Source organism: Dasypus novemcinctus, chromosome 4 (assembly GCF_030445035.2).
Source record: "Dasypus novemcinctus isolate mDasNov1 chromosome 4, mDasNov1.1.hap2, whole genome shotgun sequence".
Classification (NCBI taxonomy): domain Eukaryota; kingdom Metazoa; phylum Chordata; class Mammalia; order Cingulata; family Dasypodidae; genus Dasypus; species Dasypus novemcinctus.
The window spans coordinates 77,163,418-77,186,675 of NC_080676.1; the positions used below are offsets into that span (position 1 = coordinate 77,163,418).

The following is a 23,258-nucleotide window of genomic DNA, read 5'->3' on the forward strand; positions in this document are numbered from 1 at the left end:
GATTAATCTCTCCAGTCAATAGAGAGATTGAAAGAATGCCTAAAAAAGCATGACCCAACTATGTGATGTCTGCAAGAGACTCAACTTAAATTCAAAAATACAAGTAGGTTGGAAGTGAAAGGATGGAAAAATATATATAGCATGCAAGTAGTAACCAAAAGGGAGCTGGGACTAACTACTAAGATCAGATAAAATAAACATTAAGTTATAAACAGTTAGGAGGGACAAAGTTAGTCATTATATACTGATAACAGGGTCAATTTAACAAGAGAATGTAACAATTATAAATATACATGCAGTTAACAAATACATGAAACAAACACTGAGAGATTTGAAGGGAGAAATTGACAGTTCTACAGTAATAGTAGACTTCAATACATCACTTTCAACAATGGGTAGATTATTTAGTCAGAAAATCAATAAGGAGGGAAGCAGATATGGCTCAACTGATAGAGCATCCACCTACCATATGGGAGGTCTAGGGTTCAAACACAGGGCAAAAAGCACAGCCCGCCAAGGAGTGGCATTGCACACATGGAGAGCTGACAAGCAAGATAACACAACAAAGAGACACAGATTTCCATGCCTCCTGACGAGAATGCAAGTGGATACAGAGGAACACACAGCAAATGGACACAAGAGAACACACAATGGGGGGGCGGGAATAAATAAATAAAAATAAATCTTAAAAAAAAAAAAGATCAATAAGGAAATACAAGACTTGAATGATACTCTAAACCAAATAGACCTAACAGGCATATATAAAACACTTCAACCAACAACAAAATACACTTTCTTCTTGAGTGCACATGGATCATTCTCCAGGAAAGACCATTTGAAAGGTCACAAAACAAGTCTCAACATACTCAAAAATTTTGAAATCACACAATGCATATTCTCTGACCACAATGGAATGAAGCTAGAAATCAGTGAGAGAAAAATTGAAAATTCACAAATATGTGGAAATCAGCAATTCACTCTAAACAACCAGTAGGTTAAGGAAGAAATAAAAAAGGGAAATTAGGAAATATAGTGAGGTGACTGAAAATGAAAACACAATGTACCAAAACTTATGGTACGTAGCAGAGGCAATGCTGAGAGGGAAATTTAAAACTTAAAAAGTAGAAGGACCTCAAAATAAAGAGCTAATGTCAAAACTGTAAGAACTACAAAAAAAAAAAAAAAAGAGGACTCTAAAACCAAAGTAAGCAGAAGGAAGAAAATAACAAAGATTAGAGCAGAGATAAATGAATGCAGAAAAAAAGAATCAATAAAACTATTATAAAACATGGTTCTTTGAAAAGATCAATAGAACTGACAAGATTTTAGCTAGACTGACAAAGGAAAAAGAGAGGATATAAACAAGGAAAATCAGAAATAAAAACAGGGTCACGGCTGCTGACTTTGACTACTGATTGGTAGACTTGGCTGGCTAAGAGATAACCCTGGGATCAGCTGGGGTGTGAACCAGCCCAAGTCAGAAAGAGGCCAGCAGCTGCCATTCTGACTCCACCCCCAGCCTTAGGGGAACCGGGGCTGACTGAAACTCTCAGTGTCGGCAGGAACCACTTTCTTTCACATAGATCAGCCTGCAGGCCTAGCCTAGACTTCAGCCCCGTCTCTGGCGGAGAGGAGACTGAGGATCCCTGCACCAACCTATACAGGCAACTGTAGGTAACTTTGGCTGGCACAGACTGAAAATCAGAAGACTACCAGGGCAACTGTGGTCGTCTTGGACCTGTACTGCATAGATTGCTGCCCACGCCTGCAGCTCCATCCCTGTCCCAGGCAGGAAAGAAAGGGATATGAAGCTTCATCAGTGTCTCTGGGCAACTACAGTCTAGGCCTACACTTGGATTATTCCATACAGCTGTGACTCTGTCCCTACCCCAGCCAAAGGAGAAAGTTGGAAGAAGCTTCACTGGTCCCTGGCACAATGAGGGCAGCCTGAGCCTCCACAGCTTACAGCACCAACTATATTCTTGGCTCCTACTGCACAACCAGCAAGGGAGAAAGGGCAGGAAGCCCTAAATTAAAGATAAAAACTGAACTTAGAATAAATACTCTAGTAAGTCAGATGTGAAGACACAAAAAAAACAAAAACAAAAAAAAAACAATCTACACCAAGAAACAGGAAGCTATGGTCCAGTTAAAGGAACAAGATAAGCCTCCAGATGACATAAAGGAGTTGAGACAACTAATTATAGATGTCCAAACAAATCTCCTTAATAAATTCAATGACATGGCCAAAGAGATTAAGGATATTAAGAAGACACTGGATGAGAACAAAGAAGAATTTGAAAGCATACACAGAAAAACAGCAGATCTTATGGGAATGAGAGGTGCAATAAATGAAATTAAAAAAACATTGGAATCATATAATAGCAGATTTGAGAAGGCAGAAGAAAGGACTGGTGAGCTTGAAGAAATGGCCTCTGAAAGTGAACATACAAAAGAACAGATGAAGAAAAGAATGGAAAAAATTGAACCGGGGAACTAAATGACAGCAAAGGCATGCAAACATACATGTCATGGGTGTCCCAGAGGGAGAAGAGAAGGGAAAAGGGGCAGAAGGAATATTTGAAGAAATAATGGTAGAAAATTTCCCAACCCTATTGAAGGACATAGTAGGCCATGTCCAAGAAGCACAATGTATTCCTATCAGAAAAAATCCAAATAGATCAACTCTGAGACGCATACTCATCAGAATGTCAAATGCCAAAGACAAAGACAGAATTCTGAGAGCAGCAAGAGAAAAGCAATGCAAACATATAAAGGATATCCAATAAGATTAAGTGCTGATTTCACACCAGAAACCACGGAGGTGAGAAGACAGTGGTCTGATATATTTAAGATACTACAAGAGAAAAACTTTCAGCCAAAAATCTTATATCCAGCAAGACTGTCTTTCAAAAATGAGGGCAAAATTAGAATATTCACAGATAAACAGAAACAGAATTTCTAAGCAAGAGACCAGATTTTCAGGAAAACTAAAGGGTGTGCTAGAGCCTGAATAGAAAAGACAGGAGAGAGGGACCTGGAAGAGAGTCTAGAAATGAAGATTATGTCAATAAAAGTAACTAAAAGTGTCAAAAGAGTGGTGAAAATAAAATATGACAGATAAAACTCAGTCAGGAATAAACTTAACCAATGATGTAAAGCACTCATATTCAGAAAACTGCAACTCAATGTTAAAACAAACCAAAAAAGCCCTGGAAAAATATTCCATGCTCATGGATTGGAAGACTAAATATCATCAAGATGTCAATTCTACTCAAATTGATACACAGATTTAATGCAATCCCGATAAAAATTCCACCAGCATTAAAGAAAAAATTGAAAACACGAGCATTACATTTATTTGGAAGGGTAAGGAGTCCTGAATAGCTGGAAACATTATAAAAAGGAAAAGTAAACCCTCATCTCCAGACATTAAATCATAATATCTACATATAGTAGTAAAAACAGCATGGTACTGGCCTGAAGACAGACACAATAAACCAATGGACCCAAATTTATGGTTCAGAAACAGACCCTTACAGGTATGGTCAAGTGATTTTTGACTAGCCTGTCAAACTCACACAGCTCCAGCAGAACTATCCATTCAACAAAAGGTGCTGAAAGAATTGGACATCCATAGCTGAAAGAAGGAAAGAGGACCCCTGTCTCACACCTTATCCAAAAATTAACTTAAAATGGACCAAAAACCTAAAAATAAAAGCAAGAACCATAAAACTTCTGGAAGAAATTGTAGGAAAATATGTTAAGGACCTGGTGGTAGATGGTGGATTCTTAAAGAAGAGGAGGACTGAGATGGACTACTGATGTTTAATGTACATAAAAGTTTTAATTAGCCTTACTGTAAAAGTGTGGAAATGTATAGAGTGGATAATAACACATAGTGAGTAACAGCTAGTTTATAAATGGGGATATGACTGAAAATGGTAGTCCAGTTACGTAAATGCCAATTGACAGAATGATAGAGAATAATGTAGGAACTGGATAGCACAGTAAACCAAGAGGTGGATGAGAACTGTGGTTGATGGTACAGATGCAAGTGTGTCCTTTGTTAGCTAGAACAAATATGTATCACTATTGCAGGGTGTTGGGAATGTGGAGAAGCATGGGAAAAATAGAGCTGGAGTGACCTATGGACTGTGGTTAATAGTAATAACATAATATTCTTGCATCTATGTGAAAGATGTACTGTGTTGGTACTGAGGCAGTATGGAAAATGTGAGCCAAATGTACACTATGGACGTGGTAACAATCAGATGATATTATTTTATCTGTAGCAAATGACACACCACATTGTGGTGTGTTGATGGAGGGGTGTTGTTTGGGAATTCTGCACATGTGCATGATTGTTTTATAAGTTCACAACTTCTGTCATAAAAAAAGATATTTAAAAAATATATAATAGGGTGGGTTGGGGAAAACACACCAAATGTAAAGTAAGGACTATTAGTAGTAAGATTTTGACAATATTCTTTCATAATTTGTATGATTATGAATGTCTCATGATAATGCAAGGTGTTGGTGGATGGCTGATGTATGGGACCCCTGTATGATATTATGCATGTTTGCTTTGTAAGTTCACAACTTTTACTATACACTTAATTATTTATGTATGTTCATATATAAATGATATAAAGATAATAATAGGATTGGTTAGGGGAAAAATACTTTGTTTAGCAGTAATAATTTAACAATGCTATAATTATTAGTTAAAAAGGATTAAAAACAATGCAAGTTACTGGTGGTAGGGTGAGCTATTATAAATGTTTGTTTGATGATACATATATTTGTTTTGTTAAGTTCACAACTATTATACACTTACTGTTTATGTATGTTTATGTATCAGTGATATATTTCAATAAATGAAAAAAAAATGAGAAAAACAAAACAAAACAGGGTCATCATTACTGACCCTGCTGAAAATAAAAAGGATGTAAGAGGATACTATGAACAACTGTATGCCAATAAATTAAATAACCTAGATGAATGGGCATATTCTTAAAAACACAAAACTACCTATACCGACTCACAAAGAAATAGAATATCTCAACAAACCAATCACTAGTAAAGAGATTGAATCAGTAATCAAAGACCTCCCAACAAAGAAAAGTCCAGGACTAGACTGCTTCACAGGGGAATTTTATCAAACATTCCAAGAAGACAACTCCAATTCTGCTCTTATTCACAAACTGAAGAGAACAGACAACTCCCTATTCATTCCACGAGGCCGTCATCACCCTCATACTAAAGCCAGATAAAGATAGCACTAGATCAGATATCTAGGAGTAAGTCTAATCAAGGGTATGAAGGACTTGTATACAGAACCCTACAAACCTAAAAGATATCAAAGAAGACCTAAATAAATGGAAGGACATTCCGTGTTCATGGACTGGAAGACTAAATATTTTTAAGATGTCAATCCTATCCACAGTGATTTACAGACTCAATGTGATCTCAATCAAAATTCCACACAAATGCAAGTTATTACTAATAGGGTGGACCATGAGAATCCTGCATTTTATGAACGATTGTTCTATAAACCCACGACTTCTCTAATAAAGAAAAAAAGTTGATTACAGGTTACTAGGGGTTAGGGGAAGAAGAATGGTGAGTTATTTTTGAATGGGCATAGTTTCTGTTTGGCCTGATGAAAAAGTTTTGGTAATGGATGGTGGTGATAGTAGCACATCATTATGAATGTCATTAATGCCATGGCATTGTACACTTAAAAATGGTTAAAATAACAAATTTTATGTTTTTAATATATGTGTGCTACCACAATAAAATTTTTTAAAAGGCTGAGGAATCAACTTACTCAAAGACTAGCTAAAATTCAGCATAAACCAAATCTTGGGCTATTTGCTAATAATAGTTGAAGTGAATGTCACTGCCATATTCTAAGCAAAAGAATTATTAAAAAAAAAAAAGTTTGACTGATTGCTTAGGGAAGATGATGTATCAATAGATGACCAAAAAATAGACAAAATTCTCAACTGCCTTAACTTTTATTTTTTCACCTTATTCAGTAAGGAAAGAATTCTCAAAATATGATGGTAAGAATATCATAAAACATGAAGTACATACAGCATAAGTATAACAATGGTAAGGAGTTATTTTAAGCAAATTAATATTTTACTTAAAATTTCCCCCAATCACATCCCAAAGTGCTGTAAAAAGCTTGCAAATAGGGAAGTGGACTTGGCCCAATGGATAGGGCATTCGCCTACCACATGGGAGGGCCGCAGTTCAAACCCTGGGCCTCAATGACCCGTGTGGAGCTGGCCCATGTGCAGTGCTGATGCGCTCAAGGAGTGCTCTGCCATACAGGGGTGTCCCCCGCATAGAGGAGCCCCACACGCAAGGAGTGCGCCCCGTAAGGAGAGCTGCCCAGCGCGAAAGAAAGTGCAGCCTGCCCAAGAATGGCGCCGCACACACAGAGAGCTGACACAACAAGATGACTCAACAAAAAGAAACACAGATTCCCGGTGCCATTGATAAGGACAGAAGCAGTCACAGAAGAACACACAGCGAATGGACAGAGAGCAGACAACTGGGGGGGAGGGGACAGAGAGAAATAAATAAAAAATAAATCTTTAAAAAAAAAAAAGCTTGCAAAAAGGGAAGTAGGTGCAGCTCAGTGGTGAGTGCCTGCTTCCCATGTATGAGGTCCCAGGTTCAATCCCTGGTACCTCTAAAAAAATTATTTTAAAAAACCCACAAAAACATGCAAATATAGCTGCAGTACCACCAGTAGCATACTTTGGAAAAATTCTGTAGAACTGAAGTACTAGAAGCCTGTACCAGAAGGGAAAAAATAACAAGTATGGAGATGGGAAGACAGAATTGTGGACACTACTGACTGGTAAATTTGATAACAATCTACAGTAATAGCCTAAATAAAAATTATACCGTAGATATCTTAGCTTGTAAGCACCTACAACAGAAGAGTCACTAGCAGTTTCGCTGAAATTTACAAGAGTTAGGTCATGGTAAACTAGGCTCTTCTCTATTTTAACAGGACTAAAGAAGTGTCCATAAACATACTACAGTTTAGTTTCAGCAAAATATTTCACATAATTTTTAGGATTTTATGAATAGATTTTAAGCATTGTGGATTAATTCAGTAATTTTCCAAAATGTCAGACTATTAGGTTGATATCTTGTATCCTTTGCTTAAATGTTTTATATCAAATTATCTTTTACCCACAGGGACTTTTGGGATAGGCCAGGAACAAAAAGACTTGTCCTTCAAAGGTCAAGAATGTAGTACCCTGAGATAGAGTGGATCTGGCAAATGAAATGTTAGCAATATTTAAGAAACTGTCTGGCAATTGTATTTCCTAGAATATGGGCATTTTTTGGTAATATTAAAATGGGACTACCAAGAGCCTAAGTCAGCTACAAGAAAAGTTAGTTGGGAGCAATTCTGGGCATGCACATATACTTGTAATCAGAAAGGTAGCTTAATACCATTGTACTAATTTTAATCTTTCCCTTCAAAACACTCTGGTATCATTTACCTTGTGAAGACTGAGACAATTTGGTAATGCTTCAAAAGTTTTGCACAATATTTTTGGCAATATGATTTTTAAAATGTAGACATAATAATAAACTTAGGATTCATAGCTAGCTTAATAAGCATACTCAGGAGAGTTATGTGCATTTTAAAAAAATCTCTAGCTAGTGAATGGGACTTGTCAGGTGATAGGTACAGAAAAATAATTTGTTGAATGGAAGTGTCAAACTGGAAGAATTTCTGTAGTTGGATGCTTTATGAGTCTTCCTTTAATCTAGTTCTCGTTAGTGTTTTAATAAGTGCCTAAAGAAAGAAAAAAGAAAAAAAACAAAAAACCATGCTTATCAAATTTGTAGAAGGCCCAAAGTTGAGAGAACAAGCTAATATAAACAAGGACAACCTGAAAATTAAAAATTACTTTAACAGGCTGAAAGAGAAGCCAAAATGAACAAGAGGAACTTTAACAGACAGAGATTAAGTTCTACACTTAGGTTCAAACAGATGAACCTAAATGTAAGTAGAAGCTCTGCCTTGAGATTACTCTATTTTATATTAATCAATCCAAATATGAAGTACTGTGTTCAATTCTCAGTATCACATTTGAAGAACAGTAACAGACTAGAGCATTTCCAGAAGAAGCTTCTAGGATAGTGAGGGCTTCAAAATGCCACAGAGGGAAGCAGACTTGGCCCAATGGATAGGGCATCTGCCTACTACATGGGAGGTCCCCAGTTGAAACCCCGGGCCTCCTTAACCCATGTGGAGCTGGCCCATGTGCAGTGCTGATGCGTGCAAGGAGTGCCGTGCCACCCAGGGGTGTCCCCCGTGTAGGGGAGCCCCACGCGCAAGGAGTGAGCCCCGTAAGGAGAGCTGCCCAGTGTGAAAGAAAGTGCAGCCTGCCCAAGAATGGCACCACACACAAGGAGACCTGACACAACAAGATGACGCAACAAAAAGAAACACAGATTCCTAGTGCTGCTGATAAAGATAGAAGCGGTCACAGAAGAGCACAGAGCAGACAACTGGGAGGGGGGAAGGGAGAGAAATTTTTAAAAAAATCTTTAAAAAAATGCCATAGGAAAAAAAGCTTAGGGAAATAAGTATTTTATATGAAGTAAATCAGATTAAAAGAGATGGAAAGGACACTGTTGCTGACTTCAAAATTCTCAAGTGCTATTAGGGAGGGAGGGAGAGGTCACATAGGTGGGCACTCAAATAGGTGGGCATTTAGGGAAGAAAACTTTTTAAGCTCAATATATAAAGAAGAATTTTTAAACAAACATATCCAACAATGACATATACTACCTTTTAAAATAATGAGGTTTCTGTTTTTAAGCAGAAGTTTTCAAACTATCACAACTATAGAGGATGGCATTTGAGAAGGGAGGTTTGAGTAGATGAACATGAATATTTTCTGTGACAGTCAAGAACCCTGACCTTGAATATAGTCATTTTGACATAATGGAAAGTATTTTACACGCCTGTAAACATACATTACAAAGAAACAATTACTCATTTCTAGAACATTTTTTACAAAGAAATCTTCTTAAATATTTTCCCAGTAAAGGGATCTTCTGAGATTTGTATTTGAAAGTATCTTCCTGATTAGTAACATATCTGGTAGCTTACTTTCTAAACCATGGGGAGACAGACTACTTTGAACTTTTATATTCTCTCATGTACTTGCTTTAAAATATTAGAATAAAGTAAGTCATTTTCAAGAGTTCTTCAATTCTTACAAAATAATGATTTAAAAAATAAAATAGGGAAGTGGCTGTGGTTCAAACAGTTGGGCTCCCATCTACCATATGGGAGGCCCTGGGTTCACATCCTGGGGCCTCCTTGTGAAGGCAGGCTCGCCCATATATTGTGGAGAGCCGCCAGCCCAGGCGCCATGGAGTGCCACCGGCCCACAAGCTCCACGGAGAACCAACTCAGCGAGGTGATGCAACAAAAAGGGAGACAAGTGAAAACACAAGAGAAGTACACAACGAATGGACACAGAGAGCAGACAAGCCAGCTGTGGGGGCAAGGGGGAGGGGGCCGGGGGGATAAATAGAAATATATACAGACACAGAAGAATGCACAGCGAATGGACACAGATACAGAGACCAGACAGCAAGCAAGCCACAAGGAGGGGATAAAAAAAATAAACTTAAAAAAATAAATAAAAATAAATTGAGATCCAGAACTCACCAGAAGAAATCTTACCAGCACCTTTATAGTCAACAGAAAATGCAGATGTGACTCCATTGGCCAACCCCAGTTCACACATGGAAATTTGATAAGGGGGTCTCAGCTTAATTTCCATTTGCATGTCAGACAGATTTATCTTTGTTGAAAGAGACCTGGGATTATTATATCGCTGCTTGGTCCTCTGAATGAAGTTATCTTTATAAAATAAAATAAAAATGTTCTTGCAGTCATTTGTTAATTAAGTCATTTGAGAGTGTGATGCTTATGCAACAGTAAATTTTACAAGTAAACAGTTTAATTTGATATTCAAAACTATTCAATTTGTCATGGAATATTCTAACAATATTTGAGTTTAATAGCTAATATATCATAGAGTTATCAGTTTTATACTCTAGAAATAATTGTAAATAAACTAAGAGTTTACCACTACAAGAGTATATGTCTTCTATTTTATCCACTTCAAAGAACTACAGAAACAAACAATGGCTTTCTTTAACTTTAAGTCAGTATTTTTTTTATAGAGATCCCTTTCTCATGAAATATTAGGCCAGTAGTTCTCAGTTGTAATAACTTAAGTACACGGTGAGTTGCATGTTTTTATAAATGTTTTCTTTTTTATTGCTTATACCAATAGAACACAGGTTTTAAAGAAATAATGAAATCAATAAAATATAGTTCTAAATATCTTTTATTTTTACCATGCTATTTTTACTATTTGCCACATGGTTTCCTTTTTTTTTTTTCCCTTCTACACAGGGAGTTGAGCAAACTACTGCCAACAGGCAAACTTCAGCCTGCTGCTTGTTTTTGTAAATAAAGTTTTATTGGAACATAACCATGCTCATTTATTTATGTATTGCCTTTGGCTGCCTTTAAGCTACTACAGCAGGACTGAGTAGTTGCAACAGAGACCATATGGCCCTTAAAACTTAAAATATATACTGTCTGGTCCTTTACAGAAAATGTTTGCCAACCTGTTCTACATTAAGCTGACTATATAAGATTACATAAACACAAAACTCTGAATGTCTGACTTACAAATTATAAAACTGCCTTCCAGGATTCATTCTTTAGGCCAATAACCACAACCCCCTTCATGACTCAAACACGTTTTTTTAAAATAAGCATCTTAATTAGGTAAGAAGTTGACATAATTTATAGATCGTTTACCAAATTAATTTATCAAAAGCAAGGCAGTAGGAGAATTTTTCTGAGTTTTTCCCTGCCCCTCACCCTTATCCACCCTCCCTCCCAAATATTTAATGAAAAGCTGCTTATGACTGAATGGAGACAAGATAATGAAAAGGAAAAAAATCAAGTCCTTACCAAATTCAATGAAACAGTATGGTCTGACAGCAGTATTTGTCTTCATCATATTGTAAGTAGTAATGAACTCCTTCTGAAGCTCATCCAGGAAAGAGAAGGCCAGAACATTGGGGTAATTTTCAGTGCATAACATCATGTAGCTCACTCCAAGAGAGCTAATAAAACTACAGCATAAAAAACATTCGTTTTAAAATTTCAAATGAAATTAAGGTAATTCATTGGTTCACAAGATACTATACACCATAAATTGTCTCTACAGTGGTAATGAAAATATTAATATATATGCTAGCTAAAATTTTAAAGTAACCAAGATGTAACACTAAGTTATATATATTTTAAGTTATGGTTGAAAAAAAAGTAGAAAAAAATTGAATGTACTTACAAAAGGAAACACATTACGGTTCTAACACTTGGGTTATTTATTACTTAGTATAGAGAGCGGGAAAAAGAATATACAAATATGTAAGGGTTACAGATAGATTAAAGTTTAATCCTTTAACCCAGCAGAACTTAATCCTGTTTGAGTCATGAACCTTTTGGAAAGCCTGATGAAAATTATGGAAACTCTCCCCAGAAAGATGTCCATACAACACAAAACTGTACATAATTTCAGGATGGTTATTGACCTCTTTAAGTCATCCACTATATTAGTCAGACAAAGGGGTGCTGATGCAAAATACCAGAAATTGGTTGGTTGTTTTTGTTTTTTATCTCTCCCCTTCCCTGCCCACCCCCTCAGTTGTCTGCTCTCTGTTCATTTTGCTGTGTGTTCTTCTGTGTCTGCTTGTATTCTTGTCAGCGGCACCAAGAATCTTTGCCTCTTTTTGTTGCATCCTCTTACTGCATCAGCTCTCCATGTGTGCAGTGCCACTCCTGGGCAGGCTGCACTTTTTTCGCGCTGGGCAGCTCTCCTTATAGGGCGCACTCCTTACACGTGGGGCTCCCCTACGCGGGGGACACCCCTGCGTGGCACAGCACTCCTTGCGTGCATCAGCACTGCACATGGGCCAGCTCCACATGGGTCAGGAGGCCCTGGGTTTGAACCCCGGACCTCCCATGTGGTAGGCGGACATCCTATCAGGTGAGCCAAATCTGCTTCACGGTTGGTTTTTATAAGGGTATTTATTTGGGGTAGGAGCTTACAGATACCAGGCCATAAAGCATGAATTACTTCTCTCACCAACGACTATTTGGAGGAAGATAGCTGCCCATGTCTGCGAGACTTCAAGCTTCCTGGGTTCCTACATTCCTGGGGCTTGCTTTTCTCTGGGTTCAAGGTTCCTTTCTTCCTGGGGCTGGCTTATCTTTCTTCTGCGTGCTTACCTCCCAGGGCTCTAGTTTAAGTCTTCAGCATCAAACTCCAACATCAGGAAACCCTCAACTCTGTTCTTTGCCATGCCCCTTGGTGGGTGGGGACTCAACACCCTAATCATAACTCAATCACCCCAGGTACAGATCAGATTATAAGCATAATCCAATATCTATTTTTGGAATTCATAACCATATCAAACTGCTACATCCACTGACCCCAACGTTAAATCCTCCAGCTCACGTAATAATGACAACCTACTGAAATAAAGGAATTTGGTAGAAATAACAAATAAAATAATATGAAATAAAAGGGGGAGAGGAAGGATTCTTGCTTACAGCCAATTGCTGACGGCCAAATGGTAAATGTGGAGGTAGTGCAAGAATTGGAAAAATCAGCAGTTTGTAACTATCATACTAAAGGCTGAATGAGACAAGGACAAGCAATGGATGCTAAATCTGGGGGAAATTTTTTAAAAGAAGCAGGATATTTGCATGGTTTTAAAATGCCTTCCTACAGACTGCTTATAAATTGTGAGGAAAAAATATTAATTATACAGCAGAAACTAGACAACAACTTGATTAGGTCCTCCAACATCACTAAAGAGGGACAGTTTGCCTCCAGACATTTTATCCTGAGAAAGACATATCACCTATGTAGTATTCCAGTCAAGAATGCATAACCTGAATCTAAACATGAAGAAACATCAGAATGAGGAACATTCTATTTTTTTTTAAAGAAAGGGTGGGTAGCTATATTATTTTAAAATCTTAATGTTAAAAAGAGAAAGACTAGAAAAGTTTCAGATCAAAGGAAGCTAATGAGACATGACAAGTAAATGCAATACCTGATCCTAGACTGGATTCTATACCAGGGAGGGAAAATAAATGCTACAGAGGACATTTCTAGAACAACTGGCAAAAATGGAAAACAGATGGTAAATTAGATGAAAGTATGGTATTAATAACAAAAATTTACTAATGCTGATAACTATATTGTAGTTAAATAAAAGAACAGTCCTAATCTTAGAAACATACCTGGAAATAGGAACAAAGGGGCAGGATATTTTTAAGTTACCCTTAAATAGTTCAAGAAAAAAAAAGATAAAATGATAAAGCAAATGGGGTAAAATGCCAACCAAAAGTGAATCTGGGAACAGGAATTGTTGTTTCTTCTCTTATTCGTGCAGCTTTTCTGCAAGTTTGAAATTATTTCTAAATAACAAGTAAAAACTTAAAAACAAATTTACGGGAAATGGACATGGCCCAGTGGTTAGGGTGTCCGTCTACCACATGGGAGGTCTGCGGTTCAAACCCCGGGCCTCCTTGACCCGTGTGGAGCTGGCCCATGTGCAGTGCTGATGCGCGCAAGGAGTGCTGTGCCTCGCAAGGGTGTCCCCTGCGTAGGGGAGCCCCACGTGCAAGGAGTGCGCCCCGTAAGGAGAGCTGCCCAGCGTCAAATAAAGTGCAGCCTGCCCAGGAATGGCGCCGCCCACACTTCCCGTGGTGCTGATGACAACAGAAGCGGACAGAAGAAACAAGACCCAGCAAATAGACACAGAGAACGAACAACCAGGGGAGGGGGGCGGAATTAAATAAATAAATAAATCTTTAAAAAAAAAAAAAAAGTACTACTTTAAGGCTTCTGGATTTTAGTAAAATCTTTAAATTAACCATTTTCTAATAAACTTTTAAAACTTCCTAGAATATTGTCTCTACTCCCCTATAATAAGCAGAGCAAGGAACACAAATGAATCCTTTTTAATGAATCACTTAAACATCCTTTTACAGTACTGTCAAATAGCTGGTCTGGATCAGGGGTGGCAAACATAGAGCATAAAGGCTGTATACTGTGAGGCAGTTGTGGCTCAACTGAGAGAGTCCATTTATCAAATGGAGGGTCCGGGGTTCGAACCAAGGGCCTCCTGATCCATGTACTGAGCTGGCCCACACACAGTGCTGCTGCATGCAAGGAGTACTGTGCAACACAGGGGTGTCCCCTGCGTAGGGTGCACCACATGCAAGGAGTGGGCCCCACAAGGAGAGCTGCCCCACACGAAAAAAGCACAGCCCATCCAGGAGTGGCACCACACACATGCAGAGCTGATGCAGCAAGATGACATAACAAAAAAGTGACACAGTTTCTTGGTGCCACATGACAAGAATGCAAGCAGACACAGAATACACAGTGAACGGACACAGAGAGCAGACAACGGGGGAGAAGGGGAGAGAAAGAAAATAAATATTTTTTTAAAAAAAGAGGCTGTATACTTACTCCTGTGCCAGGCACTGCTAATCTATCAGTAACAATATTTCCTGCCACAAACTGCCCCATTTTAGAGTCTTTTTTTTCCTTCTAATAATGAAGAAGTAGAACTAATTATTTTAAATTTTTAGAATAATATATTCACATAATTCAAATTCAAAAGAATGAAAGGGTATAATATAGTGTCTTATCCCTACCTTGCCCACATATATCCAATTCTCCTTCCATCAAACAAACCCTGTTATTTATTTCTTATGAATTCTTCCAGAGTCTATGCATATGCAAATATATATGTATATGTAAATCCTTTTTAAGAGATCATCACAGGCAGTCAAATAATTTGGGGCTGGCACCTATTCATCATCTATTATTAATGGTGTGGGATATGCTACTAGTGAAATTGTGCTGATCCTATACTTCTGGAGTAACCTGAAATTCCTTTCCAAGGTTCCACTAATACACAGTCATGTGGCCCAATGTTTTTCGAACTGCAAGTCATGACCTATTAGTAGGTCATAAAATTAGTTTAGTGGTTTACAACATTTTCTAAAAAACTGAAATAGAATATAACAGAAAATGTTGGAGGTATATATTGTTTCATAAAACTTTTGTTTTAGTTTCCTATATGTATATATATATATCTGTTCACAAAGTGAAACATATCTCATTATGAGTCAGTCAAAAAGTTTCATATATATATATAATGCATTTTCTGCAAAATAACTAAATCAAAGGCCAAAGTATGTTTTTCCCAAGTAATATTCTCTTTCCAAAAAAATCATCACTGTCAATACCAAAATTCTTGGACATGTCACCAGCATTCAAATATACCCCCACAATCTGGTGATTGGTTCTCATACCCTTGAAAATCCTGACTGGCTAGGAGTCATATCATTATCCTCCAAATGAAGTTTTTGGACCACATTTTTTTGTATTACGGTAGGGTTTGACTATATTTTCACATTAATAATAGCGTGAACCACAGACACCTACATGACAGTTTATCCGAAATGGTTTATCTTGCTTGCACTAAATTGAACTAGAGAACTGTATGTGAAGTAAAGCAAACCCTATGTTTTTAAGGTCATGTTAGAATTTTCAGGGAATTTACCCAAAGTCTGTATTTTACTAGAATTCCATGACAACCTGTGAAAAAGCTACAGTGTTCTACATACTATGACTTTTTATGAAGTGTATCTAGCCTTTTCATATTGTATGTCTTTAAAATGCAAAGCCATTTTTCCCAATGTGCATACAGCTCAGTCAATTTACCTTTGTTATTAAAAGACTTGCATAAGATGGGGGTGCAACTATTGATTAAAGTATACTTATTATTATTCTAGTAATGGAAAAACCTGCAATATTGATATAAAGACAGTGGTCACCAGAGGTTCTGAGGGGAAGGAGAGGGAACAATAGGTATAACACGGGGCATTTTTGAGACATTGGAATCATTCTGCATTATATTATAATAACGGATACCAGTCAACAAGCATTTTGTTAAAACCTATAAAACTGTGCAGTGCAAAGTGTAAAACTTAATGTAAACTACAGACCATGGTTAAGCAATGCTTCAATACTGTGTTCATCAATTGTAACAAATGTACGACACTGATGAAAGATGTGGTTAAAGGGGGAAAGTGTGGGAGCGGAGGGCTGGGGTATATGGGAATTCCCTATATTTTCAATGTAACATTCATGTAATCTAAAGCTTCTTTAAAAATAAAATAAAAATTATTTTTTAAAAAGATTTGTTTTTCCAACGATCACCAAAAAAGATTTAAAGCCTCCTATCATTTCACTGAGAACTACTTACATGAAATAGTATTTAGTAACATTAAATACTACAGATATGCTGGTTTGTACACAATTTATCAGTGCCCACTAGGTTCATTTAGCTCACATTTTATAGACAAGCTAGTAGTTGTCTTTCTGCCCTGAGGAGAAAAAGAAAGAGCAGTAATATGGTAACAACAATACTACAGTTTAATAACCATGAGCTGAGTGCTTTAAATATTTCATTTAACTTCATTCTCACAATAAAGGGGCACTACTATCTCCATATTACAGATGAAGGAACAGAGGTCAGAGAGGCATAGTAACTTACCGAAGTCCACAAAGCATTAAGATACACAGCTGGGATAAACTAAACTCTGATTCCAAAGTCCATATACTTTCCACAACACAACACCAACTACCATATGATATAGATAAAACCAATTATGTTCTACTTTGCCAACATTTATCCACTCTTTCCAAGTCAAAAATTATCTCTATTTTTTCCCTAATTTTGAAACTTAAGGATTTTGGAATTTGTATCACTGGCATATTCTGGAAGCCGTGCCAACTTCCCTACTTCATCTAGTACACTATCTTCTTCGCTCTCTGCATTCCAGCCACACTAGCCTTGCTTCTGATCCACAAGGATGCCAAATCATTCCCAGTTCTTCCACACCCAATCTGAGAAGTTTCACAAATTCTGTCTTCCCCATTTGCAATATTCCCAACCCCACCTCCAACATGGTTAACTCATATACAATCTTCAGTTCTGAGATTTAAAGTTGCTCCCAGAGCACACGATCTAAACTGACCTCCACCCCCATGCTGGTATCATAGTAGCTGTCATTTTTCTGCCTGTAAATTAACCCAAATTGTAACTATATAGTTATGTTTGTGATGTCTCTTTCACTAGTATATATGGTCTAAGAAGGCAGGGATGACTTCTGTATTTTCACATTGTATTTTTAGCACTTAGAATACTTACTGTCTAGCAACAATAGGTGCTCAATAAATTAGTGGATAAATGAGTGCAAGGATGGCATCCTTCATTGACTCATTTTTGTACACTAATTTGTTGAATATATCATACACAGATAATTGAACAGGCAATAGCTCCACAAAGCAGCAGCTCAATAAAACTTGACTAAATGACAGAACAGAGTACAACTTTACCTGCTCTTCCAGTCAATCCCCCAGAAGATTTGAGGGTTGAGGTCAGTGAGCCTTCAACATGCCCCTGCTTTAAAGTGAGGAATGTTCTCAGGAATCATGTAGAATTACTCATCTCTGCAGATGAGTATCCCCAGATAACAGTCATGTATGCACTACCTCTGTTGTATTCATTATGATACTCACCACTGCTCCCCCCTCCCCAAAAAAACCCACTTTCTTCTACCTTGAGCACTATCTCTAAAACTTGCCATACTTTTCCTCCTTATTTATTCTAATTTCCTTTCTTTTTAATTTCCCTTTCATTTCAGGGCCTTGGTGCCAATAGGATTTGGTCTTTATAGATACTGCCCATCAATAAAAGCATCCCTTCCTTCTGGCTAAGGAACATACCATGTCTTTACATCTTTGGTGCCCCTTCCTGGCACACATACTAGGAACTTCTTTAGGATCAAGTAGTACCCTGGACAGGGAAAGCTGGAAGAAGTCCAAACCCAAGATAAGGGGGGAAGGTTACAAAGCTATACCACAACTTATCCCTAAAGTCCAACATAATGAATAAGTGGATTTAGACAATAAACTTACATTAGCTAATTTTATTTACAAAGTATCAAAGAAATTTTACACATCACCAATTAAACATTGACATTACTAGGAGAATTCCCAGCCTGCTGCACTGAACTAAATAATTAGAGAAAGCAACGATCTTACCCCTCAGCTGATAACAGAGCACCTACCTAGCACTCTACCTATAGGCAATGATCAAAGACAAGGTCTCTGCCTACCAGGACTTTGCAATCCAGTACGGGGAATGCACTTGAAACAACGATAACCCAAACTGCATTTTGTAGGATGCTAAATGACAAGTTTATTTAGCAAACTATAAACTGAGGATACAATAATAATTAACATTTATGTTATATATAATATATAATGTTCCCTCCACAATTATAACACTATACACAGAAAATCTGCTTATCCTCTGTAGACACATATGCCTAGTGAATAGCTTACTTTGGTGCAGTAGGGACAAGTCATCTCTAATTTATGGCTAAAATTGCTAAGTATATGAAAAATACTTTTTTCAAAAGAGAACTTTTCACACTAGACTACAAATCGCTAAAATAAAGTGTTTAAACTTTGAAATGCAAGTAAAAAATAAAATACAAATAAAAATAAATTATAAAAGCAGCTGCGGGGGAACAACCAGCAAGATAGCAGTGGTATAAGGAGCTCCTAGAATCAGCTCCTGCTACAGGGCAGTTAGTAATCACCCAGAGCTATCTGGAGCAGCTGAAGCATCTGTTTAGGGGCTCTAGGAGATCAGAAGAATATCTTGCAACAACCGTGAAGTAATGGAAGAAGAAGACTGCCCATCTGCAGAGAAGATTTGCAAGTAGAGCGCTCCATACCACGGAGGCCAGTGCCCATCCTCCACTGAAGGCAGAAGTCACCTCGAGAGCTGTTCCGCAGCTGGAATTGGAAGCTCACTTTCCAAAAACAGGGAAGAAGAAACGGTTGGGCACCAACTTCAGCTACTGATGAGTAAATTTGGCAGGCTAAAGTATAATCCTAAGAACAGTTAAAAGTTTGAACCTAAGTCACACCTGGCACTAACCCACACCTGGCACGAGGGAAAGTAGGGCAGACTGAAAATCACAGTGCTGGTAGGGACCGGCTTCTTTCCATCCAGATCAGATTGCAGCTCTAATCTGATCCTCAGCCCCACCTCCGGCAGGGAGGAAGTTGGGGATACCTGCACCAGCCTCTCTGGGAAAATACTAGCCAAGCCGCAGAGGCCAGTGATTATCCTACTTTGGCAGCGCAAGCCATCCCAGGAGCTATTCTGTGGCTGGAATTTGAAGCTTCATTTCCCAAAAACAGGGAAGGAAGAGAGGGTTGGCCACCAATTTCAGCTACTGATTAATAAATTTGGCTAAAGTATAACCCTAATAACAGCTAAAGTATGAACCTGTCCAGGTCGGAAAGAGGCCGGTAGCCGCCATTTTGACTCTGCTCCCTGCATGAAGGGAAGCGGGGCTGACCAAAAATCAATGACAGTAGGAACTGGTTTTTTTCACCCAGATTGGCCTGCAGCCCTAGCCTAGGCTTCAGCCCTACCTCTGGCAGGGAGGAGGCTAGCGCGCCCTGTCCCAGTCTATGAGGTAACTGCAGGTACCTTTGGCTGGCACAGACTGAATAATCAGAAGTCTATAGGGGCAACTGCGGTCATCTTGAACCCACACTGCATAGATATTTGCCCACACCTGCAGCTCCATCCCCACCCCAGGCAGGGAGATAGGGGCATGAAGTTTCATCAGTCTCTCTGGGCAACTAATCTAGGCCTGTGCAACTTGGCTTATTCCACACAGCTGTAACTATGTCCCTACTCTTTCATCAAAGGAGAAAGGTGGGAGAAGCGTCATCGGTCCCTTGGGCATCAAGGGCAGCTGAAGTCTCTACAACTTATAGCACCAACTGCATCTTTGGCTCCAACTTCACAACCAGCAAAGGAGAAAGGGCCAGAAGCCCTAAACTAAAGAGAAAAACCGCACCCAGAATAAATACTCTAGTAAGCCAGGTGCCAAGACACCAACAAAAAATTACAGTGCCCACCAAGAAACAGGAAGATACGGTCCAGTTAAAGGAACAAAGTAAGCCTCCAGATGACATAAAGGAGTTGAGACAACTAATTATAGATGTCCAAACAATTCTCCTTAATAAATTCAATGAGATGGCTAAAGAGATTAAGGATATTAAGAAGACACTGGATGAGAACAAAGAAGAATTTGAAAGCATATACAGAAAAACAGCAGATCTTATGGGAATGAAAGGTACAATAAATGAAATTTAAAAAAACATTGGGGTGGCGGACTTGGCCCAGTGGTTAGGGCATCTGTCTACTACATGGGAGGTCCACAGTTCAAACCCTGGGCCTCCTTGACCCGTGGGGAGCTGGCCCATGTGCAGTGCTGATGCGTGCAAGGGGTGCCATGCCACACAGGGGTCTCCCCCGCGAGGGAAGCCCCACACGCAAGGAGTACGCCCAGTAAGGAGAGCCGCCCAGTGCAAAAGAAAGTGCAGCCTGCCCAGTAATGGTGCTGCACACACAGAGAACTGACACACAAGATGACGCAACAAAAAGAAACACAGATTCCTGTGCTGCTGACAACAACAGAAGCGGACAAAGAAGACACAGCAAATAGACACAGAGAACAGACCACTGGGGTTGGGAGGGGGGGTGAGAAGGGGAGAGAAATAAATAAATCTTTAAAAAAAAAACCATAAACATTGGAATCATATAATAGCAGACTTGAGAAGGAAGAAAGGATTGGTGAACTTGAAGAAATGGCCTCTGAAGGTGAACATACAAAAGAATAGATGAAGAAGAAAAGAATGGAAAAAATTGAACAAGATCTCAGCGAACTAAATGACAGCAAAAGACATGCAAACTTACATGTCATGGATGTCCCAGAAGGAGAAGAGAAGGGAAAAGAGGCAGAAAGAATATTTGAAGAAATAATGGTAGAAAATTTCCCAACCCTATTGAAGGATATAATAAGCCATGTCCAAGAAGCACAATGTATTCCTATCAGAAAAAATTCAAACAAACCAACTCTGAGACACACACTCATCAGAATGTCAAATGCCAAAGACAAAGAATTCTGAGAACAACAAGAGAAAGCAATGCATAACATATAAGGGATACCTAATAAGATTAAATGCTGATTTCTCACTGGAAACTATGAACGCAAGAAGACAGTGGTATGATATATTTAAGATACTACAAGAGAAAAACTTCCAACCAAGAATCTTACACAAAGCAGGACTGTCTTTCAAAAATGAGGGTGAGTTTAGAATATTCACAGATAAACAGAAACTGAAAGAATTTCTAACCAAGAGACCAGATTTTCAGGAAATTCTCAAGGGTGTGCTAGAGCCTATAAAGAAAAGACAGGAGAGGCCTCAAAGAGGAGTCTAGAAATGAAGATTATATCAATAATAGTAACTGAAAGTGTGAAAATAAAATATGACAAATAAAACTCAAATAAGAATAAACTTAACCAACAATGTAAAGCACTTATATTCAGAAAACAGCAACTCAATGTTAAAAGAAATTTAAAAAGGCCTAAATAACTGGAAGAACATTCCATACTCACAGATTAGAAGAATAAATATCACTAAGGTGTCAATTCTATTCAAATTGATATACAGATTCAATGCAATTCTGATAAAAATTCCACCAGCATTTTTTTTTTAATTGAAAACACGATTATCAAATTTACTTGGAAGGGTAAGGGGTCCTGAATAGCCAGAAACATCTTAAAAAGGAAACGCAAACTCTCATCTCTAGACTTTAAATTATATTTCTTAGTTACAGTGGTAAAAACGGCATGGTATTAGCATAAAGACAGACACATAGACCAATGGAAACAAACTGATGGTTCAGAAATAGACCCTCACATGTATGGTCAAGTGATTTTTGACTAGCCTGTCAAACTCACACAGCTCAGGCAGAACAGTTCATTCAACAAATGGTGCTGAAAGAACTAGATATCCATAGCTAAAAGAAGGAAAGAGGATCCCTATCTCACACCTTATCCAAAAATTAACTCAAAATGAATCAAAAGCCTAAAAATAAAAGCAAGAGCCATAAAGCTTCTAGAAGAGATTGTAGGAAATAATCTTTAAGACCTGGTGGTAGGTGGTGGATTCTTAAAGGATATAAGAGGAGGACTGAGATGGACTACTGGGAAACAGACTTGGCCCAGTGGTTAGGGCGTCCGTCTACCACATGGGAGGACCGCGGTTCAAACCCCGGGCCTCCTGGACCCGTGTGGAGCTGGCCCATGAGCAGTGCTGATGCGCGCAAGGAGTGCCGTGCCATGCAGGGGTGTTCCCCGTGTAGGGGAGCCCCACATGCAAGGAGTGCGCCCCGTAAGGAGAGCCGCCCAGCACGAAAGAAAGTGCAGCCTGCCCAGGAATGGCGCCGCCCACACTTCCCATGCCGCTGACGACAACAGAAGCAGACAAAGAAACAAGACGCAGCAAATAGACACAGAGAACAGACAACTGGGGGAGGGGGGGAATTAAATAAATGAATAAATCTTTAAAAAAAAAAAAATAGACTGCTGGTGTTTAATGGCAACAAGCATGTGACAAGCTGGTGTGGTGAGCTGACACAACAAGAGACACAAGGAGGAAAATGCAATGAGAGACAAAATGTACAACTATGATTTTAGATGTCAAAACCAACTGCAAGGAAGCGGATGTGGCTCAAGCGATTGAGCACCCATCTACCACATGGGAGGTCCCAGGTTTGGTTCCCAGTGCCTCCTAAAGGCGATGAGCAAGACAGGGAGCTGATGTGACAAGCTGGCATGGTGAGTTGACACAAGAGATACAATGAGGAAAACATAATGAGAGATACAAGAAAGCAGGGAGCAGAGGTAGTTCAAGTGATTAGGCACCTCCCTCCCACATGGGAGGTCCTGGGTTCAGTTCTCAGTGCCTCCTAAAAGGAAGACAAGCACACAATGAACAGAGAATGAGCGCTAACAAGGAGGTGGGAAGAAATAAATAAGTAAAATAAATCTAAAAAAAACCACCAACTGCAGAAATTTTTTAAAGAAAAGTTCATTTTTTATTTATTAAATAGATTAATTATATTCCTTTTCT

General features: G+C 38.5%; 1 protein-coding gene across 1 annotated transcript in view; it reads right to left on the reverse strand.

Annotated features, from left to right (window-relative positions):
* SEC22A (SEC22 homolog A, vesicle trafficking protein) overlaps window positions 1-23,258 on the reverse strand; it is an 85,068-nt gene that overhangs the window by 44,335 nt on the left and 17,475 nt on the right. The window contains exons 3-4 of the mRNA XM_004465793.5: window positions 11,057-11,220; window positions 9,731-9,925 (exon numbers count right to left, since the gene is read on the reverse strand). Coding sequence (XP_004465850.1) covers window positions 9,731-9,925; window positions 11,057-11,220 — 359 coding nt within the window. The remainder of the gene's footprint in view (window positions 1-9,730; window positions 9,926-11,056; window positions 11,221-23,258) is intronic.